The 20,852-nt window shown below is 45.8% G+C and overlaps 1 protein-coding gene and 1 pseudogene across 8 annotated transcripts; both read right to left on the bottom strand.

Annotated features, from left to right (window-relative positions):
• Positions 1 to 6,995, bottom strand: part of LOC113149667 — a 22,501-nt pseudogene extending 15,506 nt beyond the window's left edge.
• Positions 6,996 to 9,116: 2,121 nt separating this feature from the next.
• On the bottom strand, positions 9,117 to 19,740 carry LOC113149218 (inverted formin-2-like). 8 transcript variants are annotated; one of them, XM_026341163.2, is made up of 26 exons: positions 19,342 to 19,733; positions 19,096 to 19,261; positions 18,896 to 18,978; positions 18,214 to 18,354; positions 17,790 to 18,051; positions 17,568 to 17,683; positions 16,508 to 16,667; positions 16,096 to 16,129; positions 15,884 to 16,025; positions 15,608 to 15,740; positions 14,743 to 15,489; positions 14,509 to 14,642; positions 14,337 to 14,398; positions 14,085 to 14,187; positions 13,533 to 13,618; positions 13,348 to 13,448; positions 12,842 to 12,912; positions 12,384 to 12,491; positions 12,234 to 12,304; positions 11,926 to 12,046; positions 11,673 to 11,837; positions 11,429 to 11,510; positions 11,017 to 11,139; positions 10,522 to 10,938; positions 10,068 to 10,127; positions 9,117 to 9,862 (listed from the first exon to the last, which is right to left on the bottom strand). In XM_026341163.2, the coding sequence occupies exons 4-25, from the start codon at positions 18,340 to 18,342 to the stop codon at positions 10,069 to 10,071; spliced, it is 3,426 nt and encodes a 1,141-aa protein (XP_026196948.1). In that variant the 5' UTR covers positions 18,343 to 18,354; positions 18,896 to 18,978; positions 19,096 to 19,261; positions 19,342 to 19,733; the 3' UTR covers positions 9,117 to 9,862; position 10,068. The 8 variants fall into 8 exon arrangements, with proteins under 8 accessions (XP_026196948.1, XP_026196947.1, XP_026196951.1 ...); XM_026341162.2 differs by having other exon boundaries at positions 19,096 to 19,733; XM_026341166.2 differs by having other exon boundaries at positions 14,509 to 14,639; positions 19,096 to 19,733.
• Positions 19,741 to 20,852: the final 1,112 nt, after the last annotated feature.

Below are 20,852 nucleotides of genomic sequence, written 5' to 3'. Positions count from 1 at the left end.
GAAACCAGTGAGGAGAGGACAGAGGAGAAACCAGAGAGAAGAGGACAGAGGAGAAACACAGAAGAAGACAGAGGAGAAACAACAGAAGAAGAGACAGGGAAAACAACAAGAAGAGACAGTGGAAAAACTACAGAAGAAGAGACAGAGGAGAAACCAGAGAGGAGAAAACCACAGAAGAAGAGACGGTGGAGAAACAACAGAGAAGAGACAGAGGAGAAAACACAGAAGAAGAGACAGAGGAGAAACCACAGAAGAGAAAACCACAGAAGAAGAGACAGAGGAAAAACTACAGAAGAGACAGAGGAGAAACAACAGAAGAGACAGAGGAGAAACCAGAGAAGAAGAGACAGGGAAAACACAGAAGAAGAGACAGGGAAACAACAGAAGAAGAGACAGAGGAGAAACAACAGAAGAAGAGACAGTGGAAAAACTACAGAAGAAGAGACAGAGGAGAACCAGAGAGGAGAAAACCACAGAAGAAGAGACGGTGGAGAAACAACAGAAGAAGAGACAGAGGAGAAACAACAGAAGAAGAGACAGAGGAGAAAACACAGAAGAAGAGACAGAGGAAAAACTACAGAGAAGACAGAGGAAAGCAAGACAGAAGAGACAGAGGAGAAAAAACAACAGTAGAAGAGGAACAGAGGAGAAACTACAGAAGAAGAGACAGAGGAGAAAACACAGAAGAAGAGACAGAGGAGAAAACACAGAAGAAGAGACGGAATAGAAACCACAGAAGAAGAGAGAGGAGAAAAACAGAAGAAGAGACAGAGGAGAAACAACAGAAGAGACAGAGGAAAAACTACAGAAGAAGAGACAGAGGAGAAACCAGTGAGGAGAAGAGACAGAGGAGAAACCAGAGAAGAAGAGACAGAGGAGAAAACACAGAAGAAGAGACAGAGGAGAAACAACAGAAGAAGAGACAGAGGAGAAAACTACAGAAGAAGAGACAGTGGAAAACTACAGAAAGAAGAGACAGAGGAGAAACCAGAGAGGAGAAAACCACAGAAGAAGAGACGGTGGAGAAACAACAGAAGAAGAGACAGAGGAGAAAACACAGAAGAAGAGACAGAGGAGAAACCACAGAAGAGAAAACCACAGAAGAAGAGACAGAGGAAAAACTACAGAAGAAGAGACAGAGGAACACAGTAGTAACGAGACAGAGGAGAAACAACAGAAGAGACAGAGGAAAAACTACAGAAGAAGAGACAGAGGAGAAACCAGTGAGGAGAAGAGACAGAGGAGAAACCAGAGAAGAAGAGACAGAGGAGAAAACACAGAAGAAGAGACGGAATAGAAACCACAGAAGAAGAGACAGAGGAGAAACCAAAGAAGAGACAGAGGAGAAACAACAGAAGAGACAGAGGAAAAACTACAGAAGAAGAGACAGAGGAGAAACCAGTGAGGAGAAGAGACAGAGGAGAAACCAGAGAAGAAGAGACAGAGGAGAAACACAGAAGAAGAGACAGAGGAGAAACAACAGAAGAAGAGACAGAGGAGAAAACACAGAAGAAGAGACAGTGGAAAAACTACAGAAGAAGAGACAGAGGAGAAACCAGAGAGGAGAAAACCACAGAAGAAGAGACAGAGGAGAAACAACAGAAGAAGAGACAGAGGAAACAACAGAAGAAGAGACAGAGGAGAAAACACAGAAGAAGAGACGAGAGGAAACAACAGAAGAAGAGACAGAGGAAAAGCAACAGAAGAAGAGACAGAGGAAAAACACAGAGAGAGACAGGAAAAAACACAGAAGAAGAGACAGAGGAGCAAACACAGAGAAGAGACAGAGGAGAAACACAGAAGAAGAGACAGAGGAGAAACCAGAGAAGAGAAAACACAGAAGAAGAGACAGAGGAAAAACTACAGAAGAAGAGAGAGAGGAAAAGCAACAGAAGAGAGACAAGGCGAAACAACAGAAGAAGAGACAGAGGAGAAACCAGAGAAGAAGAGACAGAGGAGAAAACACAGAAGAAGAGACAGAGGAGAAACAACAGAAGAAGAGACAGAGGAGAAAACACAGAAGAAGAGACAGAGGAGAAACCACAGAAGAGAAAACCACAGAAGAAGAGACAGAGGAAAAACTACAGAAGAAGAGACAGAGGAAAAGCAACAGAAGAAGAGACAGAGGAGAAAACAACAGAAGAAGAGACAGAGGAAAAACTACAGAAGAAGAGACAGAGGAGAAACACAACAGAAGAAGAGACAGAGGAGAAACAACAGAAGAAGAGACAGAGGAAAAACTACAGAAGAAGAGACAGAGGAGAAAGAACAGAAGAAGAGACAGAGGAGAAAACACGGAAGAAGAGACAGAGGAGAAAACACAGAAGAAGAGACAGAGGAAAAGCAACAGAAGAAGAGACAGAGGAAAAAACACAGAAGAAGAGACAGAGGAGAAACAACAGAAGAAGAGACAGAGGAAAAACTACAGAAGAAGAGACAGAGGAAAAAACACAGAAGAAGAGACAGAGGAGAAACAACAGAAGAAGAGACAGAGGAGAAAACACAGAAGAAGAGACAGAGGAAAAACTACAGAAGAAGAGACAGAGGAGAAACTACAGAAGAAGAGACAGAGGAGAAAACACAGAAGAAGAGACAGAGGAGAAACTACAGAAGAAGCGGACAGAGGAGAAACAACGAAGAAGAGACAGAGGAGACACACAGAAGAAGAGACAGAGGAGAAAACACAGAAGAAGAGACGGAATAGAAACCACAGAAGAAGAGAAGAGGAGAAGAACTACAGAAGGAAGAGACAGAGGAAAAGCAACAGAGAAGACAGAGGAGAAACAACAGAAGAAGAGACAGAGGAGAAAACAGAAGAAGAGACAGAGGAGAAACAACAGAAGAGACAGAGGAAAAACCACAGAAGAAGAGACAGAGGAGAAACACAGAAGAAGAGACAGAGGAAAAACTACAGAAGAGAGACAGAGGAAAAACTACGAAGAGAGACAGAGGAGAAACAACAGAAGAAGAGACAGAGGAGAAACAACAGAAGAGACAGAGGAAAAAACTACAGAAGAAGAGACAGAGGAGAAACCAGTGAGGAGAAAACCACAGAAGAAGAGACGGTGGAGAAACAACAGAAGAAGAGACAGAGGAGAAAACACAGAAGAAGAGACAGAGGAGAAAACACAGAAGAAGAGACAGAGGAGAAACAACAGAAGAAGAGACAGAGGAGAAACAACAGAAGAAGAGACAGTGGAAAAACTACAGAAGAAGAGACAGAGGAGAAACCAGGAGAAAACCACAGAAGAAGAGACGGTGGAGAAACAACAGAAGAAGAGACAGAGGAGAAACAACAGAAGAAGAGACAGAGGAGAAAAACACAGAGAGAGACAGAGGAAAACTACAGAAGAAGAGACGAGGAGAACAACAGAAGAAGAGACAGGAAAAGCAACAGAAGAAGAGACAGAGGAAAAAACACAGAAGAAGAGACAGAGGAAAAGCAACAGAAGAAGAGACAGAGGAAAAGCAACAGAAGAAGAGACAGAGGAAAAACTACAGAAGAAGAGACAGAGGAGAAACAACAGAAGAAGAGACAGAGGAAAAACTACAGAAGAAGAGACAGAGGAGAAAACACAGAAGAAGAGACAGAGGAAAAGCAACAGAAGAAGAGACAGAGGAGAAAACACAGAAGAAGAGACAGAGGAGAAAACACAGAAGAAGAGACAGAGGAGAAAACACGAAGAAGAGACGAGGGAGAAACAACAGAAGAACAGAGGAGAAAACAGAAGAAGAGACAGAGGAGAAAACACAGAAGAAGAGACGGAATAGAAACCACAGAAGAAGAGACAGAGGAGAAACAACAGAAGAAGAGACAGAGGAGAAAACACAGAAGAAGAGACAGAGGAGAAACAACAGAAGAAGAGACAGAGGAGAAACAACAGAAGAAGAGACAGAGGAAAAAACACAGAAGAAGAGACAGAGGAGAAACAACAGAAGAAGAGACAGAGGAAAAACTACAGAAGAAGAGACAGAGGAAAAACAACAGAAGAAGAGACAGAGGAGAAACAACAGAAGAAGAGACAGAGGAGAAACAACAGAAGAGACAGAGGAAAAACTACAGAAGAAGAGACAGAGGAGAAACCAGTGAGGAGAAAACCACAGAAGAAGAGACGGTGGAGAAACAACAGAAGAAGAGACAGAGGAGAAACACAGAAGAAGAGACAGAGGAGAAACAACAGAAGAAGAGACAGAGGAAAAAACACAGAAGAAGAGACAGAGGAGAAACAACAGAAGAAGAGACAGAGGAAAAACTACAGAAGAAGAGACAGAGGAAAAACTACAGAAGAAGAGACAGAGGAGAAACAACAGAAGAAGAGACAGAGGAGAAACAACAGAAGAGACAGAGGAAAAACTACAGAAGAAGAGACAGAGGAGAAAACCAGAGAGGAGAAAACCACAGAAGAAGAGACGGTGGAGAAACAACAGAAGAAGAGACAGAGGAGAAACAACAGAAGAAGAGACAGAGGAGAAAACACAGAAGAAGAGACAGAGGAGAAACAACAGAAGAAGAGACAGAGGAGAAACAACAGAAGAAGAGACAGAGGAAAAACTACAGAAGAAGAGACAGAGGAGAAACCAGAGAGGAGAAAACCACAGAAGAAGAGACGGTGGAGAAACAACAGAAGAAGAGACAGAGGAGAAACAACAGAAGAAGAGACAGAGGAGAAACAACAGAAGAAGAGACAGAGGAGAAAACACAGAAGAAGAGACAGAGGAAAAACAACAGAAGAAGAGACAGAGGAGAAACCACAGAAGAAGAGACAGAGGAGAAACAACAGAAGAAGAGACAGAGGAGAAACAACAGAAGAAGAGACAGAGGAGAAAACACAGAAGAAGAGACAGAGGAGAAACAACAGAAGAAGAGACAGAGGAGAAAACACAGAAGAAGAGACAGAGGAAAAACTACAGAAGAAGAGACAGAGGAGAAACAACAGAAGAAGAGACAGAGGAAAAGCAACAGAAGAAGAGACAGAGGAAAAAACACAGAAGAAGAGACAGAGGAAAAACAACAGAAGAAGAGACAGAGGAAAAACAACAGAAGAAGAGACAGAGGAAAAACTACAGAAGAAGAGACAGAGGAGAAACTACAGAAGAAGAGACAGAGGAGAAAACACAGAAGAAGAGACAGAGGAGAAAACACAGAAGAAGAGACAGAGGAGAAACAACAGAAGAAGAGACAGAGGAGAAAACACAGAAGAAGAGACAGAGGAGAAAACACAGAAGAAGAGACGGAATAGAAACCACAGAAGAAGAGACAGAGGAGAAACAACAGAAGAAGAGACAGAGGAGAAACAACAGAAGAAGAGACAGAGGAGAAAACACAGAAGAAGAGACAGAGGAGAAACAACAGAAGAAGAGACAGAGGAGAAACAACAGAAGAGACAGAGGAAAAAAACACAGAGAGAGAGAGAGAACAACAGAAGAAGAGACAGAGGAGAAACAACAGAAGAAGAGACAGAGGAGAAAACAACAGAAGAGACAGAGAAAAACTACAGAAGAGAGACCAGAGGAGAACCAGTGAGGAGAAAACCACAGAAGAAGAGACAGAGGGAGAAACAACAGAAGAAGAGACAGAGGAGAAACAACAGAAGAAGAGACAGAGGAGAAACAACAGAAGAAGAGACAGAGGAAAAACTACAGAAGAAGAGACAGAGGAGAAACAACAGAAGAAGAGACAGAGGAAAAGCAACAGAAGAAGAGACAGAGGAAAAAACACAGAAGAAGAGACAGAGGAGAAAACACAGAAGAAGAGACAGAGGAGAAAACACAGAAGAAGAGACAGAGGAGAAACAACAGAAGAAGAGACAGAGGAGAAACCAGAGAAGAGAAAACCACAGAAGAAGAGACAGAGGAAAAACTACAGAAGAAGAGACAGAGGAAAAGCAACAGAAGAAGAGACAGAGGAGAAACAACAGAAGAAGAGACAGAGGAGAAACCACAGAAGAAGAGACAGAGGAGAAAACACAGAAGAAGAGACAGAGGAGAAACAACAGAAGAAGAGACAGAGGAGAAACCACAGAAGAAGAGACAGAGGAGAAAACACAGAAGAAGAGACAGAGGAAAAACTACAGAAGAAGAGACAGAGGAAAAACAACAGAAGAAGAGACAGAGGAGAAACAACAGAAGAAGAGACAGAGGAGAAAACACAGAAGAAGAGACAGAGGAGAAACCACAGAAGAGAAAACCACAGAAGAAGAGACAGAGGAAAAACTACAGAAGAAGAGACAGAGGAGAAACAACAGAAGAAGAGACAGAGGAGAAACCACAGAAGAAGAGACAGAGGAGAAACAACAGAAGAAGAGACAGAGGAGAAAACACAGAAGAAGAGACAGAGGAGAAACAACAGAAGAAGAGACAGAGGAGAAAACACAGAAGAAGAGACAGAGGAGAAAACACAGAAGAAGAGACAGAGGAGAAACAACAGAAGAAGAGACAGAGGAGAAACAACAGAAGAAGAGACAGAGGAAAAAACACAGAAGAAGAGACAGAGGAGAAAACACAGAAGAAGAGACAGAGGAGAAAACACAGAAGAAGAGACAGAGGAGAAAACACAGAAGAAGAGACAGAGGAGAAACAACAGAAGAGACAGAGGAAAAACTACAGAAGAAGAGACAGAGGAGAAACCAGAGAGGAGAAAACCACAGAAGAAGAGACTCCAGGTATTAACCACCTGAGAACCAGAAATTCTGCGTGTCAGCAGTTTTCAGCGTTGGTTTGTTAATTGTTTTTTCTTAATTGATATTATATCTGTTCATTTCGACCGTTGCTCAGTTGATTTGACCTTTAACCTATTATTAACAACAACAACAACAGGAAAAACATTAAATAAATATCTGAACATTTTAATGATCCTACAGACAGGAAGTGGCTCTGGTGCGGATCAACCTGTTCATCCTCATCACGGTTCAGCCCGGCTCACCTGAACCGTGCCACACCCGGGAAACACACACAGGATGCTGGATGAACCGGATCGGTTCTATAGAAATATCCATCCGGGCCTCAGCGCCTCATCCTCGGCTGCAGGCCGGACCGCGGGAGCCTCCCCGCCCTAGAGCCACAAAGAGCAGCCGGTAACGGAGAATAAAGACGGCGATGACCGGACAGGCAGACAGACAGATGCTCGGGCAGACAGACAGTCCGGTACCCGCTCCCCTCCTCCACGCCCTGCCCCCCCCTGCAGCTCTTACCTCCGCTGCTGATGCTGCCGCTCCCCCCGCTGATCTCTCCCGTTTAAAATCCGCACTGACGCGCTGCGAAGCGAACAAAGCATGAGAGGCGTCCCCGGAGGGTCCAGAGCGACAGGAAGCGGATCAGACGCTGAGTGAAATCCTGCCGGTGGTCGTGGTGCTCGGTGATGCTGCTGTCATGGCATCTCTCCCCCCCGGTCTCCTCCTGACGCACCAGCGGCCTCCTGCTGCGTCAAGACGCGCCGCGTTAACGACACGGCACAGGAAGCGGAACGGCGAGGCCTTCAAAATAAAACACCGTGCAGACTCTTTGGATTAGTTCTTCGTTCTTGCATATTCTCAGGACCTAAGTTTCCGTACTTACTTCTTATTGTAGTGTATTTTATTCTATCTCTGTAAAGTCTGAAAACTGAGCACAAACACTGTTGGAATGTTTTTAACATTTTATCAGTTTTTCCTGATCTAACGACAATACTAAATTAATCTAAACCTTTTTTTTATTCAACCCATTAAAACACATTTGCATAAATCATAATGATGATGACGAGTTTCTTCCTTTAAAATATCTCTAACCCAGAGATTGTTTTTGATACTGCACATGTATTTTGTCGGCATTCAGTTTGAAACCAGACATGAATAAAATTTTACTCATTCATTTTTCCATTGTTGCTCACAGTACTATGAAAAGTGGCTGGTTAGTGTAAATGTAAATTATAAATGTAAATTATGATCATACTGAGCTGAACATTTACTTCTTCAGGTGTGATACAGGTAGTTTCACAGCAGAAATTGTAAATGTGGTTAGACACATGTAGTAGTGCAACGTGTGTGACCTCACTGAGAGTTAGTGAGTTAGTACTTAACGAACTTGTACTGCATCCTGAAAATACAGCCCATGCGCTATCTGGTGCTTTTATTGTGAAGGCAGGAGGGTTTCCGGTCTTCTGCTGATCACTGTGACACGCGCACGAGGTCAGAGCACAGCAACACGGCAAAACATCATCATCATCATCATCATCATCATCACCCTAATTAATAATTATTAATCTACGTTTCCTGCGGGAGTCACGTGATGTGACGGGCAGGTCAGGGCGGGGCGCTGGGTTTGGGATGACGTCACCTTGGGATGACGTCTGTGTTATTGATCTGATCACACACACACACACACACACAGGTTCTAGTTCTGGTTCGTTTACAGGGTCCGTGCTGTACTCAGATAAAGTACAGTGATACTTGTGAAAATACTGTGTAGTATTGAAGTACTCGCAGTAAACAGTGACGTCGGTGAAAAACAATCCACAAACCTCTCAGTTTCATACACGACTGTAAGTAACAGATTAGTTTTAATTGAGTATTGAATACTTTCTCGCCCATGGTGACGCCTGCTTGTTTGGTCCAAACTCAGATCAGAGGAGAATACTTTTAATCTTTTGTAAAATAACTAAACCTTCAGATAAACGCAGTAGATATTCCTGTCTCACTCATGCAGTATAAGTACCAAAGTAGGAGTACGAAGGACTTTTTTCCTGAACTGGAAACCAAAAAGATCATAGTAAGAACTCAGCATGTGGTTCAGCGCATCGTCCTCTGGGTCAGTGGTTCGATTTCCGGCTCCTCCTGATTACAACTAACTAACTAGTTTAAGTTAAAGCTAAACTTTAATTAACCTAATTAAATAGACCCACCCCTGGTCCCTGCAGACCTGAGACCTGCAGCAGTAACACACATCTGGACTCTAGAACATGTTTGTGAGGAACGAGTGGTGTAAACACCGACATCAACTCTGAGTGCGTGTAATTAAGCACTAACTGCTCGTTAAGATAATTAACACTTGCAGCAGCAGCAGCAGCTACAACACTGAAGCTAACATGAAGTGAAACACATGTCTGATCTCAGTCCTGAAGCTTAAATTCACTGAAACACAACTTTTCTTTGTTCATTCGAATGTTTATTAACAGGAAAAGTCTCAAACACACATGTGAACAAAGTGTTGAACGGGTTTTTGTGTGAAGTGAATCGGTGTGAACAGATAAATGATGGGTGACGACGTGATGTGGACAGAGGTTAGTAAAGCCAGGACAGAGCTCTGGTGTCTGAATAAAAATGAGGCTCAGTTATTTTTCCAAACTGAACCGTGGACTGCGTTGGTTTCTTAAATCTCTTCATGTTCCCTGCTTATCTACAGTATCTGGTCTGAGACCAGCTGGTGGTTTTAACAACTGCTGGTTCACATGTTAAAGTGTTACCGCAGGTGAACTTCAGTCACCTGAGGACATGTGGAAGTATCTGCTGCCTGTCGTTCACACACGTCATCTGTGAAAACACCTGAACTCCAGAAAACTAGGACCCAGAAAACAGAATCAACATGGGAACATTTCGTCTGGGACCTGCTGAGGGCTTTTATTTTGAAAGGTTGGAGCTTCAGGAAGACAAATGGCAGCATCGAGCTGCCCTCAGATTAAAATTGATAAAAGTTCAATAAACTGACGACGTCGACACAGCTGAGAGTTAATGAACGTATCCCAAAGACTCATTTAAACTATTATCAGATAAAAACACAGAAAAATAAAACCTTCAACTGACGAAGTGCATCAGTTTCTCCTTCTTCTGATTAGTTCGGATTTTTCATATTGTTTTCTCGTAGTCATGGAGACAAGTCCTCCTCCGCACACCTGGAAACACAGAAGAATAGTGAGCAGAACACTTCCTCTGAGGACCTCAGAGTCATCAAGGTCAGCTGGATGGACCAGCTCACCACAAACCCACGATCAGCTCCAGAGTCCTGACAGACTGGACTCAGGGGAAACATGTTCCACGATCAGAATCAGTGTTCTTGATGTGAACTGTGTGAGACTGGTTCAGGATCTGCTGACTCACCTCAGTGTGAAACACAGCCTCTCTTACTTTTAGTGTGTTTGGACTGAACAGGGTCGGCACCTGTGGATAAAGCGAGAGCTCTGATTGGTCAGTTTACATTTACATTTTATATTAGTCATTTAGCAGACGCTTTTACCCAAAGCGACTTACAAGTGAGGAACAAGGCAAGCAAACAAAATCTAAGTCAAGAAGAAACAACATCAAAGCAAAGTGCTGTTAAAAAGTGTTTCTGTTTCAAGAGATGTGAAGTGCAAAGGAAGATGCGGAAGAGTTCTGTCTTCAGCAGTTTTTTAAAGATTGCAAGTGAGGTGGCTGAGCATGCAGAGATAGGCAGCTCCAGTTTGTTGGTTCTCTTTCCGTTAGAGGCCTGTGTGTCGGGTAGAACATGGGAAAACTGGATCCAACCCAACACCAGAAGAAAACACAAAGATCTTAAATATATCACAGACTTCACCTGGTGAACTGGTCCTGGACTTTTTCGGTGATTTGTTTGGACCAGGATCTGGAACGTTGCTGTGTTCGGTCGTGCTTGTCTCTTCGTTGCCGTTCACTATGTTCACATCTGCATTTTCTCCTAGAACCTCTGGTGTCTCTGGAACTGCCTCTCCCTCCTGTCCTGCGGGACTTTGGTCTTCAGTCTCAGGGTGAGTACCAGAATCCGCCGTCGAGTCCCAGACTCTGGTGGTCTGGCTCTGCTCTTCTTCTGTGTAAGCAGCAGAAGCAGAGGCGGCGGGCCCAGGAGGGTTTTCGGTTTCTGTGGGGCCACTGTCAGACTCGGCTTGTCCTGCTCCTGGTCTGGTTTTACCTGGTTCAGGTGAGGGAACATGGACTGTTTCGGAAGAATCCGGCTTCTCTGTGACCTTGGGACGATCTGACAACAACAACACGGTCAAACAGACTGACACAGACTCTCAAATCAGTGACTAGGTGAGATCACCACGCTCCTCACCCCAGACCCTGCTGCCCCTCTCAGCTCGTGGTCTGGTCGCCTTCAGGTTATAGCCCTTCCTGATCTCAGCCAGCAGGTTGTCAATGATACAGCCTCCGTCCTGGTTGGACACGTCCTTCCTGACTGTGGGAGACACTTTGGATCAAGACATTTGTCATTTGAAATGATTTTATCAGAGATTCTGAAAAACATTTTGGAGACGATTCTCTGAGACCGTCAATGCTCCGTTTTCCCACTAAAACTTTCTTTTGCCTCAGATTCAGACGTGCACGTCATCGTCCATTCTCCCGGTGCTGACTTAGTAACTGTGGTATTAAACTTGTCTGAAAAACTGAGGACCCTGATCTCCCTTCACAACTGAAAACATGACAGTGAACCTGGATTTAAGGTGGAATTACAGAGTTTGACTCACTGATCTTTGTGTCTCCCCTTTGTTTCTTCTCCTCCTCCTGCTGCTTCCTTCTCTTCTCCTGCTCCCGACGACTCTCGTTCTCCTGAACGACCACAACGATCACATTTGTTAATAAAAACACAGAAACGTGGGATCGAACTAAACGACAAACACAACAAAGAGGTAAAACTTCAGTTTGTCTGAATCTGGCTTGTGTTGTGTTGACGGACTTTAATTCCACACATCAGTAAAACATCTTGTTGACCTTCAGGGCTCTGAGGAACAGTCCTCTGAAGGTCTTGATGGTGCTGAAGAGCTCGTCGAGGGAGAAGCTGCTGCTGTCCTCACACAGGTAGACGGCCAGGTCGGTCCTCCTGTCCTCCACCAAGGACAACAGCTGCTGCAGCTGCTCACACGCCTGCAGGCTCTCCTGAACACACACCACAGAGGAAGAGCAGGTTTAAACCACACACATCTCTACCTTCACATCCATCCTGTTCCAGTCTGGGCAGTCTCACCTGTATGGCCGACAGGTACTGGTCCCTCACGTCATCGGATGAAGACAAAACTTTGCTCTCAGAGGTTTTCAGCTGTTTGATCAGAGAGTTTGCTTCAGACTGAATCGAGTCCACGTTCGCCCTGCAGATAAAAGTCGTCAGACAGAACGAGGTCTTTTCTTTTTCAGGTGTCTGAGTGTGTGTGATGAACCTTTGCGTGTTCACACTAACACACACACTGATCTTAATATTTCATTATTATCTGTGGTTCTGTGAAATGGAAAAAGGTTTAAACACTTTTCTACCACAAAACCGACAAACCAGTTTACCCAGCAGCCTTTTCACAGATCTCCAGATCATGGGGCAGGTTGAGCAGGTCGGGATGATTCTCCTCCACTTCCTGTTGGTCACACAAACAACCTTTAGTACCGGTTTAGTCCCAGTAAGACCAGTGAGACCAGCACAGTGGTTCCTGTTACCTCCAGGATGTGGTGCAGCAGGGTGATTCTGGACTTGTTGGCTTTGGTTTCTGTCAGTTTGAGCAGAGTGCTGATCTTAAATCCGTCAGCGTTGCCCGTGTGGGTCCCCTGACAACAACATGTCACATGGGGACTGATGACATCACATCAGATCAAATCATTCTCAAACTGTCCAACTCCAGTCCAACAGAAAATAGTTTGTTTATGAGTAAAATATTTCTGCTGCTACTGAACACACACGTCCTAAATACTACGTTTTCTCAATCTACTTCTGAATCTACTTTTCAAAGTTCCTCAGGTCAGTAAATAAACTCTACTGTAGAAAAGTGGATCATTTTAAAATGTTGTTAAGGAGAAATCAGCTCAGATTATTGGTTACACACACTGAACCGGATCCAGAACAGAACCAGACATCAGAATCAATCCATCCATAAACCTGGGAACAAAAAGTTTCTTACATAGTTGAGAAAGTTTCCAACACTCAGGATGAGTTTACAGAAGCTCGGCAGTCGGGTGCTCTCCCTCACACCTGGACGCACGAAACACAAAATGTTATATAAAGAATTCTGATTCCTATCAGTTCGATGTGTCCCCGAGCTGTCACCTTTAATTCATCACTCAAAAACAGGACCACATTAAACTGTTGATGTTTAACGGTGTGTTTGAATCATTCATTCACCCTCTGTGTGGTCCAATAGCTGGTTGTTCTGCTTCTGATAAACTGTTTCTACTGACTGAGGACCTGTGTGGTGAAGCTCTCTGGCTGCAGAGGAGCTGAACTGGATCACATTGTGTTTTCGTCCCATCACTACTGTTTTCCTCCGTCGTCAGTTTAGAAAGTGATCAATGGAGCAGCTCAGAGCCAAAATGAATTTCAACAGCTGTGCAGATTCAGATTCACCTGCGTATTATTGACTAAGAAGTGACAGCTCTGGTTTTTACTGAGTTTGTTGTGTGTACGGACTCTGGCAGGCCCGGTCCAGCAGCTCAGCTTTGGGCTTTAGAGACTCCAACACACAGCTGCTCTCCTCACACAGCAGCATGCACTCGATCCTCAGGGAGTAACTACAGTACACACATACAGGTGAAGATCAGTCTCTGATCAGGTGTAACCAGTGGGATGTGGAAGCAGGTGTGTCGTCCTCCTACCTGGGGACATCCAACAGCAGCAGGTAAAACTGATCCACTGATGCCAGCTTGTCCCGATCTGCCTGGTGAGACTTGAGGTTCTCTATCTGAGGAAGGACAGGTGGAGGACAGGTGATATGCAGGTAAAGAAATTAGAGGTTCTATAAGGAAACGTTAATGTGAGAAAATCATGTGAGACAGAAACAGGTGATGCCAGTCAAGGTCAGCTAGACAGGCGGCTAAGCTAGATGGACAAGTGAGACAGGAAGAGGTGGGCCAAACACGGATGATAGATGGATAAATACAGTAGTACAGGTGAGACAGCAGAAAGACAGGTAGGACATGAAAAGAAAATAAAAAGTAAAAAGGTCAGGTTGGATAATAAGTAGGTATGAGATGATGGACAGGCTGAGACGGGTTAAAGGCAGGTAGGAAGCACAGACAATTATGACAGGTAGGTGAGACAGGAAATCCACATGGTAAAATAAGAAACAAAGGACAAGTAGGACAAAGTAAATCCAAAGGACACACATGGTAAACAGGTGAAGGACAGGTGTTTCAGTGACTTCTAACCTCGTGTTTCTCTGGCAACAGTTTGATCAGCTGTTTCAGGACTTCCACATCAAACCTGGACCTATCTCCTCTCTGGATCAGAGACACAAAGTCCCCATGAGAACTGCAGAGAGCACAGGTAAGACAGAGCAGGTGAGACAGGTTAGAAATGAACAGGTGCAGATACTGCTGAGACAGATGGAATAGGTGCAGCACAGGTGATGCAGGTAAAAGACAGGTGAAGGACAGATGGGTGGACTAAACAGGTTTCACCATTTGAACTGCTTGAGGAAGATGTTGAGGTTGAGGCTTTTCTTGGCGTCGATGAACGAAACCTGTTGATGAAGGTGAGACGGTCGACAACAGTTACTGACTAATGGAACAGCTGAGAACACGTGACTGCAGTCCGAGTTCTGTAGGATGGAGGCTGGGGGTTCTGCTCTACCTCTTTGGTTTCTGTCTTGTTTTGGGTTCTGGTCTTGGTCTCAGTTGGGGGGAGACTAAAGAGCTGCTCAATGCTGCAGTAGTCCGGTTCCACTGAGTCTGAAGAAGTCGATGACCACAAGGACTGTTGAGCTGCTGAGACAACAGAGAGATGCACCATTCAGTGGTCCACATTTAAAGACCAGAGTCCTGGATCTGAACCAGTCAACCTGAGGATGGTCTACCAACCACTGACCTGTCGCCGCTCTGCTCGGGAGTTTTTGCCAGTTTAGTTTCTTCATACGAAGGGTTGGGCATGGGGCAGGCCTGATCGGGGTGGGGGTGCTGTAATAACATCCGCCCAGACCTTGGATAGTCTGGGCCATGATGATGTCACCTGGAGGAGGGGGGGGGGGTGGGACTCCCATACCAGGTAGGGGAGGGGGAGGAGGAATTCCCATACCGGGTAGGGGGGGAGGGGGAGGAGGAATTCCCATACCAGGTAGGGGAGGAGGGGGCGGAGGAGCTCCCATACCAGGTAGGGGAGGGGGAGGAGGAATTCCCATACCGGGCAGGAGAGGAGGGGGAGGAGGGGGAGGAACACCCATACCGGGTAGGGGAGCGGGGGGAGGAGGGGGAGGAACACCCATACCGGGTAGGGGAGGAGGGGGAGGAACACCCATACCGGGTAGGGGAGGGGGGGGAGGGGGAGGAGCCACTCCCACACCTGGTAGTGGAGGAGGGGGAGGGGGAGGAGCAACTCCCACACCTGGTAGTGGAGGAGGGGGAGGGGTTGTTGCTGTGACATCAGGTGGGGAAGGAGAAGACGCTGCTAAATCAGAAGTTGGCGAGGGATCTTTGATGAGCATCTCTGATTGGCCAGAGGCACTGTCAGGTAGCCAGGTCTGTACCGCCCTGTCAATGGTTTGGACCCTCTGATTGGCTAAGAGGGACTTCTGGGGGAGGAGCCTCACCAGAAGCTCTTCAGCAGAATCTATTTCAGCTACAACACAAAGTTGAAAAATGAAAAAGTTACTTCACTGGTCGATGTCAGAACGAGAGGACTCGTGGACCCAGCGAGACGGGTCTGATGAAGGACGCTAGTGAAGATACAGACTTACGGTCCTGGGCCAGCAGCGTGGCCCGGTCTGCCAGCATCTCCAGAGCCAGCCAGACCTCAGCTCTGTCGGGATTCACCAACAACAGGGCCTGAAGGATGGACAGCAGCTGGGCGGAGGATGGACTGCTGGACACCTGGACAATTGGAGGACAGACGTGGGTGGTCATTAAAGTCGACGTTAGACATTAGGGCTCCGAGGTTTTGATGGTGCAGGTGTTGAAGGTAAGTTTTTCAGCAGGTGGTGGTAAAGGTGGAGAGGGAGGTAGTGGAAACCTACCTTGGTGAAGAGTGAGGTGAAGACCTGCTGGTGGCTGCTCATGTCGATGCCCCCATACAGCCTCTCCATCTCCTCCTCGTCCTCGGTCAGAGAGTCCTCACATACGTCACACTGGATGTTCAGGTCCTTGTCCCCCGTCTCCCTGACAACGAAGAGACGTCACACACTGACGGACACGTGTTGTTTGCTGTTTATTAGAAATAAACTGGTACCTCAGCGTGGGCAGTAGATCCAGCAGCTGCAGCCCTGAAACAACAAACAGCAAAATCTGATTCTGACTTTTTATTTAAATTCAATTTGTCTCCACAGCAACAGAACAAAAAAGTGTTGTCACATCGTCACTTGTTCACAACCAAGAGACCATTTACTAACACCGTAGCAACCACGTGTCCTGACCTGCTGTCCAGACTCATCAAAGGTTTGTAAGAGAACTGGTTGTTTGGTGGTTCATAGTAGAGTTAATGGGAAGTCCCGCCTCACTGGTCTAACCCTGAGAGAACCACGTTTGAGAAGCTGGACTCAGCTAATTGAGTCTTTTCTACTCTTTTGTTCCAGCTGTTTTTTGTTCCAACATTTCTTACAAACAAGAACAGTGTCAGTAGAATGGTGTATTAGTGTTTGTACCGATGAACTCCTGTCTCAGTCGGACCCTCTTCCTCAGGTCTCCTTGTCCCAGCACGACCACGTTGACCATGCTCATCAGCGTCACCATGTACGGGACGTTATCTGTGGCGTGAAGCTCATTCATGATGACGCTGAATCGATACTTCTGCTTCTTGAGACTCTGAACACAAACGATATTTACCACGGTTATTATCATTTCATCGGTTTCATCACTGTTAAAGCTTCATCAGGTTTTTCAGAGGAACCAGGTGATTTGATTCGTTTCAGCTGGTCTCTGCTGACAGGAGCCTACAGATGTGTAGTTGTTGTTTTTTTTTGGATGAGACAGGAATGGACAGACCAGTAGGTTCTTGTCCTCATAATGACAGTAATGAATGGTATCCCATCATGCATCAGGGCTGCGGTCAGAACAAGTCTGGGCAAAGTTGATGTTAACAATACGCCCAACATCTGAAACGTATCTGATCAGTTTGTTCTGAATCTTATCTGCAGTTGCACCCGGACGTTACACACTGAACACACAGAACATTTCTGAGCTGATAGTGAACGTTCTGCTCCATCACTGATGTAAGAAGGTGGTGGAAACAGTTTCAGAGTGATACAGCGATGAGGATTTTCCTACATTATTTCCTCGACATTATAATTTTCTCTCTTATTATTATTATGACTTCATGTAAACTCCACAATCGACCTCATGACTGTGAACGTAATACGACGTAAGAACGACCAAACCTACATGTAACTGGTTCAGATACACACATCAGGTAACTGGAGGGCGGTAAGAAGTACATTTCCTCCAGATACTTACCAGGGAAACTCCAGCGCTGCAGTAACCAGTACTTACTAAAGTACTGCACATAATGACTTGTACTTTCTGTTATGACAGTAAAAAAACTAAGAGTTGAGCAGAAACTAAACAGGACTTTATTTGGGTTCTTTTTGATTTTAACAGAGATGTTTCTGCTTGGTGTTGTTGATCACCAGTGTTCCAGCAAACAAAAGACACATGTAAGGTCTAACTAGCAAAACCAGTACAGCCAGTACACAGGAGGCTCTGTACCTTGTAGTGGTCGAGGGCGTCCAGAGCCAGGTGGTGTCCCTGAGGGTCAAACAGCGTGAGAGCCGCCAGCAGCTCAAACACCTGCATCTTCACCATGACGTTGGAGGTGTCCAGAGCTGAGGAGACACACGGGAGGACAGGGACGGTCAACCAATTCCTGGCAACCAATCAGAATACAACATATACACAAAGGAGCGCATCAGCACGACACAGCACACCCACCCTGGGCCAGGGTCCTGACGTAGCCCTCGTTGTCCAGGATGAAGTGCAGTCCTGCAGACGAGTTCATGACGGCACGGACGCAGGCGACACAGGTCAGCTGCAGCAGAGCATCGGCGATACGGGCGCAGCCGCGACCAGAGAGACGCTCCAACAGCTCCATCAGCAGGTCCAGACCCCGCAGCTCCAGGAACTGCACCATCCAGGACTGATCGCTGGCCTCCAACCGCCGCCGCAGACCTGAGTAGTTCACTACGGTCGGGATCTGGAGGGGGGCGCAGACGGGGGCTCTGATTCAATACGTCCTCATTGACCTGTTCCAGCAGCTGAGCCAACATAAAGCTCAGACCCCTCAATATTAAGACTGGATCACGTGAATCATCAAACCTGTTAAACAGCGTCTGACGTTTCTCTGCAGGTGTCGTACCTGTAGCAGCCGGATGCACAGCTCGGGGTCGGCGTTCTCCAGATTCGCCTCCAGCGAGGCGTCCGGGTCGTGGGTGGGAGCTGCGGTCATACGCTCCTTCACCGCCCCCCATTTGGTTTTGGCAGCCATGACGATGAGAAGCTGCAGAGTTCAAAGCGTTAAAACACGAGCTCATCGATCGTCTTGTTCAGTAAAAGTGATAAAAGTCTTCATTAATCAGAGTTCAACAAATCCTTCAGGTTATGACACTGTTCAAAATGTCATTATGAAATTCTTATTTCACTGTGTCTCTCTGGGATTATTAGTGTGAATCAGAAATATTTCTTCCTGTTTTACTGAGGAACAGTTAGGGTTAGGTTAGGGTTAGGTTAGCTGATAGTGAATCAGCTGCTGCTGCTGTTGATTCACTATCAGCAGACGACCAGCGCCTCAGTCTTGTGACTCAACAATCTGTGGTATGAGGCCTGATCTGAGGTATTTCACGAGACACTGCGCCTGGTTGTGTTTCTCAGGTGTGCCAGTGTTGACAGGCGAGTGTGCAGGTATGATGAGTGGGTGGACGGATTCCTTCGTGCTCATCATGTTGACAGTAGAAATAACTTTATAAAAACAGGCTAGAAACAAACTTCTCCAACGATGAACAGACACAAACACATTTTTCTGTGGTTCGACATCAACTCACGTGTTAAACAGAAGGACGGTTTGTGCTCGTGACCTTTGACCTGCAGACAAACATCAAGGTCATCGTCTTCTGAATGCTGACTCCTCAAACACAAGAACATGGACTGAATTCACTTTATATTTTTAGCTCAGTGATGAAGAACAGTTGTTAAATATCTCCTTGATCAGCACTTAGGTTTAGCTGGATGAAGTGTTTCTTACCGTTTGTCTGGGAGCTTGAAGCACTGATTTGTCCACACGTGTCAGTCTCAGGGCGGTGGTTCCTCTCCTGCTGCTGACACACCCGCTTCTGTCAGTCACACCAGACTCCCTTCGAAACTTTCCAAATTTAACGGTTCTTCTCCACCGTACACAACATGTGGAAATCCTCAAAGAAAACACTCGAATTCAATTCTAGTGCCCTCGATTAGGTCGAAGTCATTTCTAATTCATTCAAATTAAAATTACCATAAAAAGTCTGTTTTCTTTTAACTAGTTCAAGCGGAGAATTCACACCGTGGACGTAAAGCACACTTCAGAGTGATTTAACCGGGTTCTTGAAGCAGTCTGACGGACTGAACCGAGCCGAGTCTCAGCTTTGGAAATAAACATGTTTCCAGCTTTAGAGTTTTAGTTTAAATCCAACGGGACGTTTGTTTTACCGAAGAGCTTTTAAAATTGCGATTTTACAGGCCAAGTTCGGCAGCGACTAAACCCTCGTCCTCGTCACCGAAGAGTCCGAAATCAACCAGTTCACAAGAAGCAGAAACCGGGAAGAGAACGACGGCGCTTACCGGGAGCTCCGGTGCGGGGCTGCGGGCTGCGGCTGCTCCTCGGCGCGGGGCTGCGGGCTGCGGCTGCTCCTCGGCGCGGGGCTGCGGGCTGCGGGCTGCGGCTGCTCCTCGGCGCGGGGCTGCGGGCTGCGGCTGCTCCGCGGTGCGGGGCTGCGGGCTGCGGGCTGCGGCTGCTCCTCGGTGCGGGGCTGCGGGCTGCGGCTCCTCGGGGCGGAAACTTTGACAAAGTCCGCAAAAGTGTCTGCGGGCGGAGGCGGGGTCAGAGGTCAGCGCCGTGATCCCAGGGTTACTACTGTAACCAGGGTTCTCTGAGCACCACACGCGTCTCTACGGTTTTCTACTTCAAGTCTCACATTGACAGAAAGAAGTACATTTGCTCAGATAATGTACTAAAGTACAACTTTGCAGTACTTCTCATGAGTATTTCCGGTTTATGTTTTATGTCATGTTTTCCAGTAATGATGAAGATGAAGTACTGCATCAGTAATATCAGATACATCATTCTGCACAGTGATACTTTTACTTTGATGCTAGTGTTTTGTACTATTACGTTAGATCTGAATCCTTGTTCTGAGGCGTGGGTTTTGCCGTTGGTCACAGAATCAGAATAGAAGCCTACATGAGATTGTCCCCATGACATGTTAAAACCACTGTGCTGCTTCACCTCCTCTCTAAACCAACGCTTTGACTTGATGTGGTTTGGGATTGTGTTGCTGAAATGAGCAAAACCATGATTTCCAAAGACAATTTCAACTTTGGACTTCTGAAACTCTTTAACACCCAGTCGTGGATTTGACTAAAGACGTCAGGGGATCTCTGGTCTTTACCTGCAAAATACCAGTGATCTGAAAACTAAATGTAACAGAAGACAAAGCTGTTTCTCAGGTTCTTGGACTCCACAGATCCACAGAGAGAGACACGTAGGAACAACAGTGGACCTTCCCACAAGTGTTTCCTTCCAAAGTTAGTCCAAGAACTGCTTCAGGACCAGAACAAGTAAGGGAAAGTGAATTCTGAAGGAAACTGTGTTATTACAGCACACAGGTCCTCAGCAGGAGAGGACGTCGACCTCTGAACGGCTCAAAAGGATTAACATGACGTATTGGACGAGTCAGAGTCCAGACCCGAACAGCTGTTAACTTCAGTGGTTGACTACTTCTATTAGATGATCTTTGAACTTCAGTA

This window comes from Anabas testudineus, chromosome 24, assembly GCF_900324465.2.
Source record: "Anabas testudineus chromosome 24, fAnaTes1.2, whole genome shotgun sequence".
NCBI lineage: Eukaryota > Metazoa > Chordata > Actinopteri > Anabantiformes > Anabantidae > Anabas > Anabas testudineus.
This window is presented reverse-complemented; position numbering and strand designations above follow the sequence as displayed.

Coding starts and splice junctions, on each gene's coding strand:
- LOC113149218 (XM_026341162.2), bottom strand. CDS start 18,342: ATGGCTGCCAAAACCAAATGGGGGGCGGTGAAGGAGCGTATGACCGCA. Junction 16,130..16,507: donor ACTGAGACAGGAGTTCATCG/GTACAAACACTA, acceptor TTGTTGTTTCAG/GGCTGCAGCTGCTGGATCTA. Junction 13,619..14,084: donor TGTTGCCAGAGAAACACGAG/GTTAGAAGTCAC, acceptor GTCCTTCCTCAG/ATAGAGAACCTCAAGTCTCA.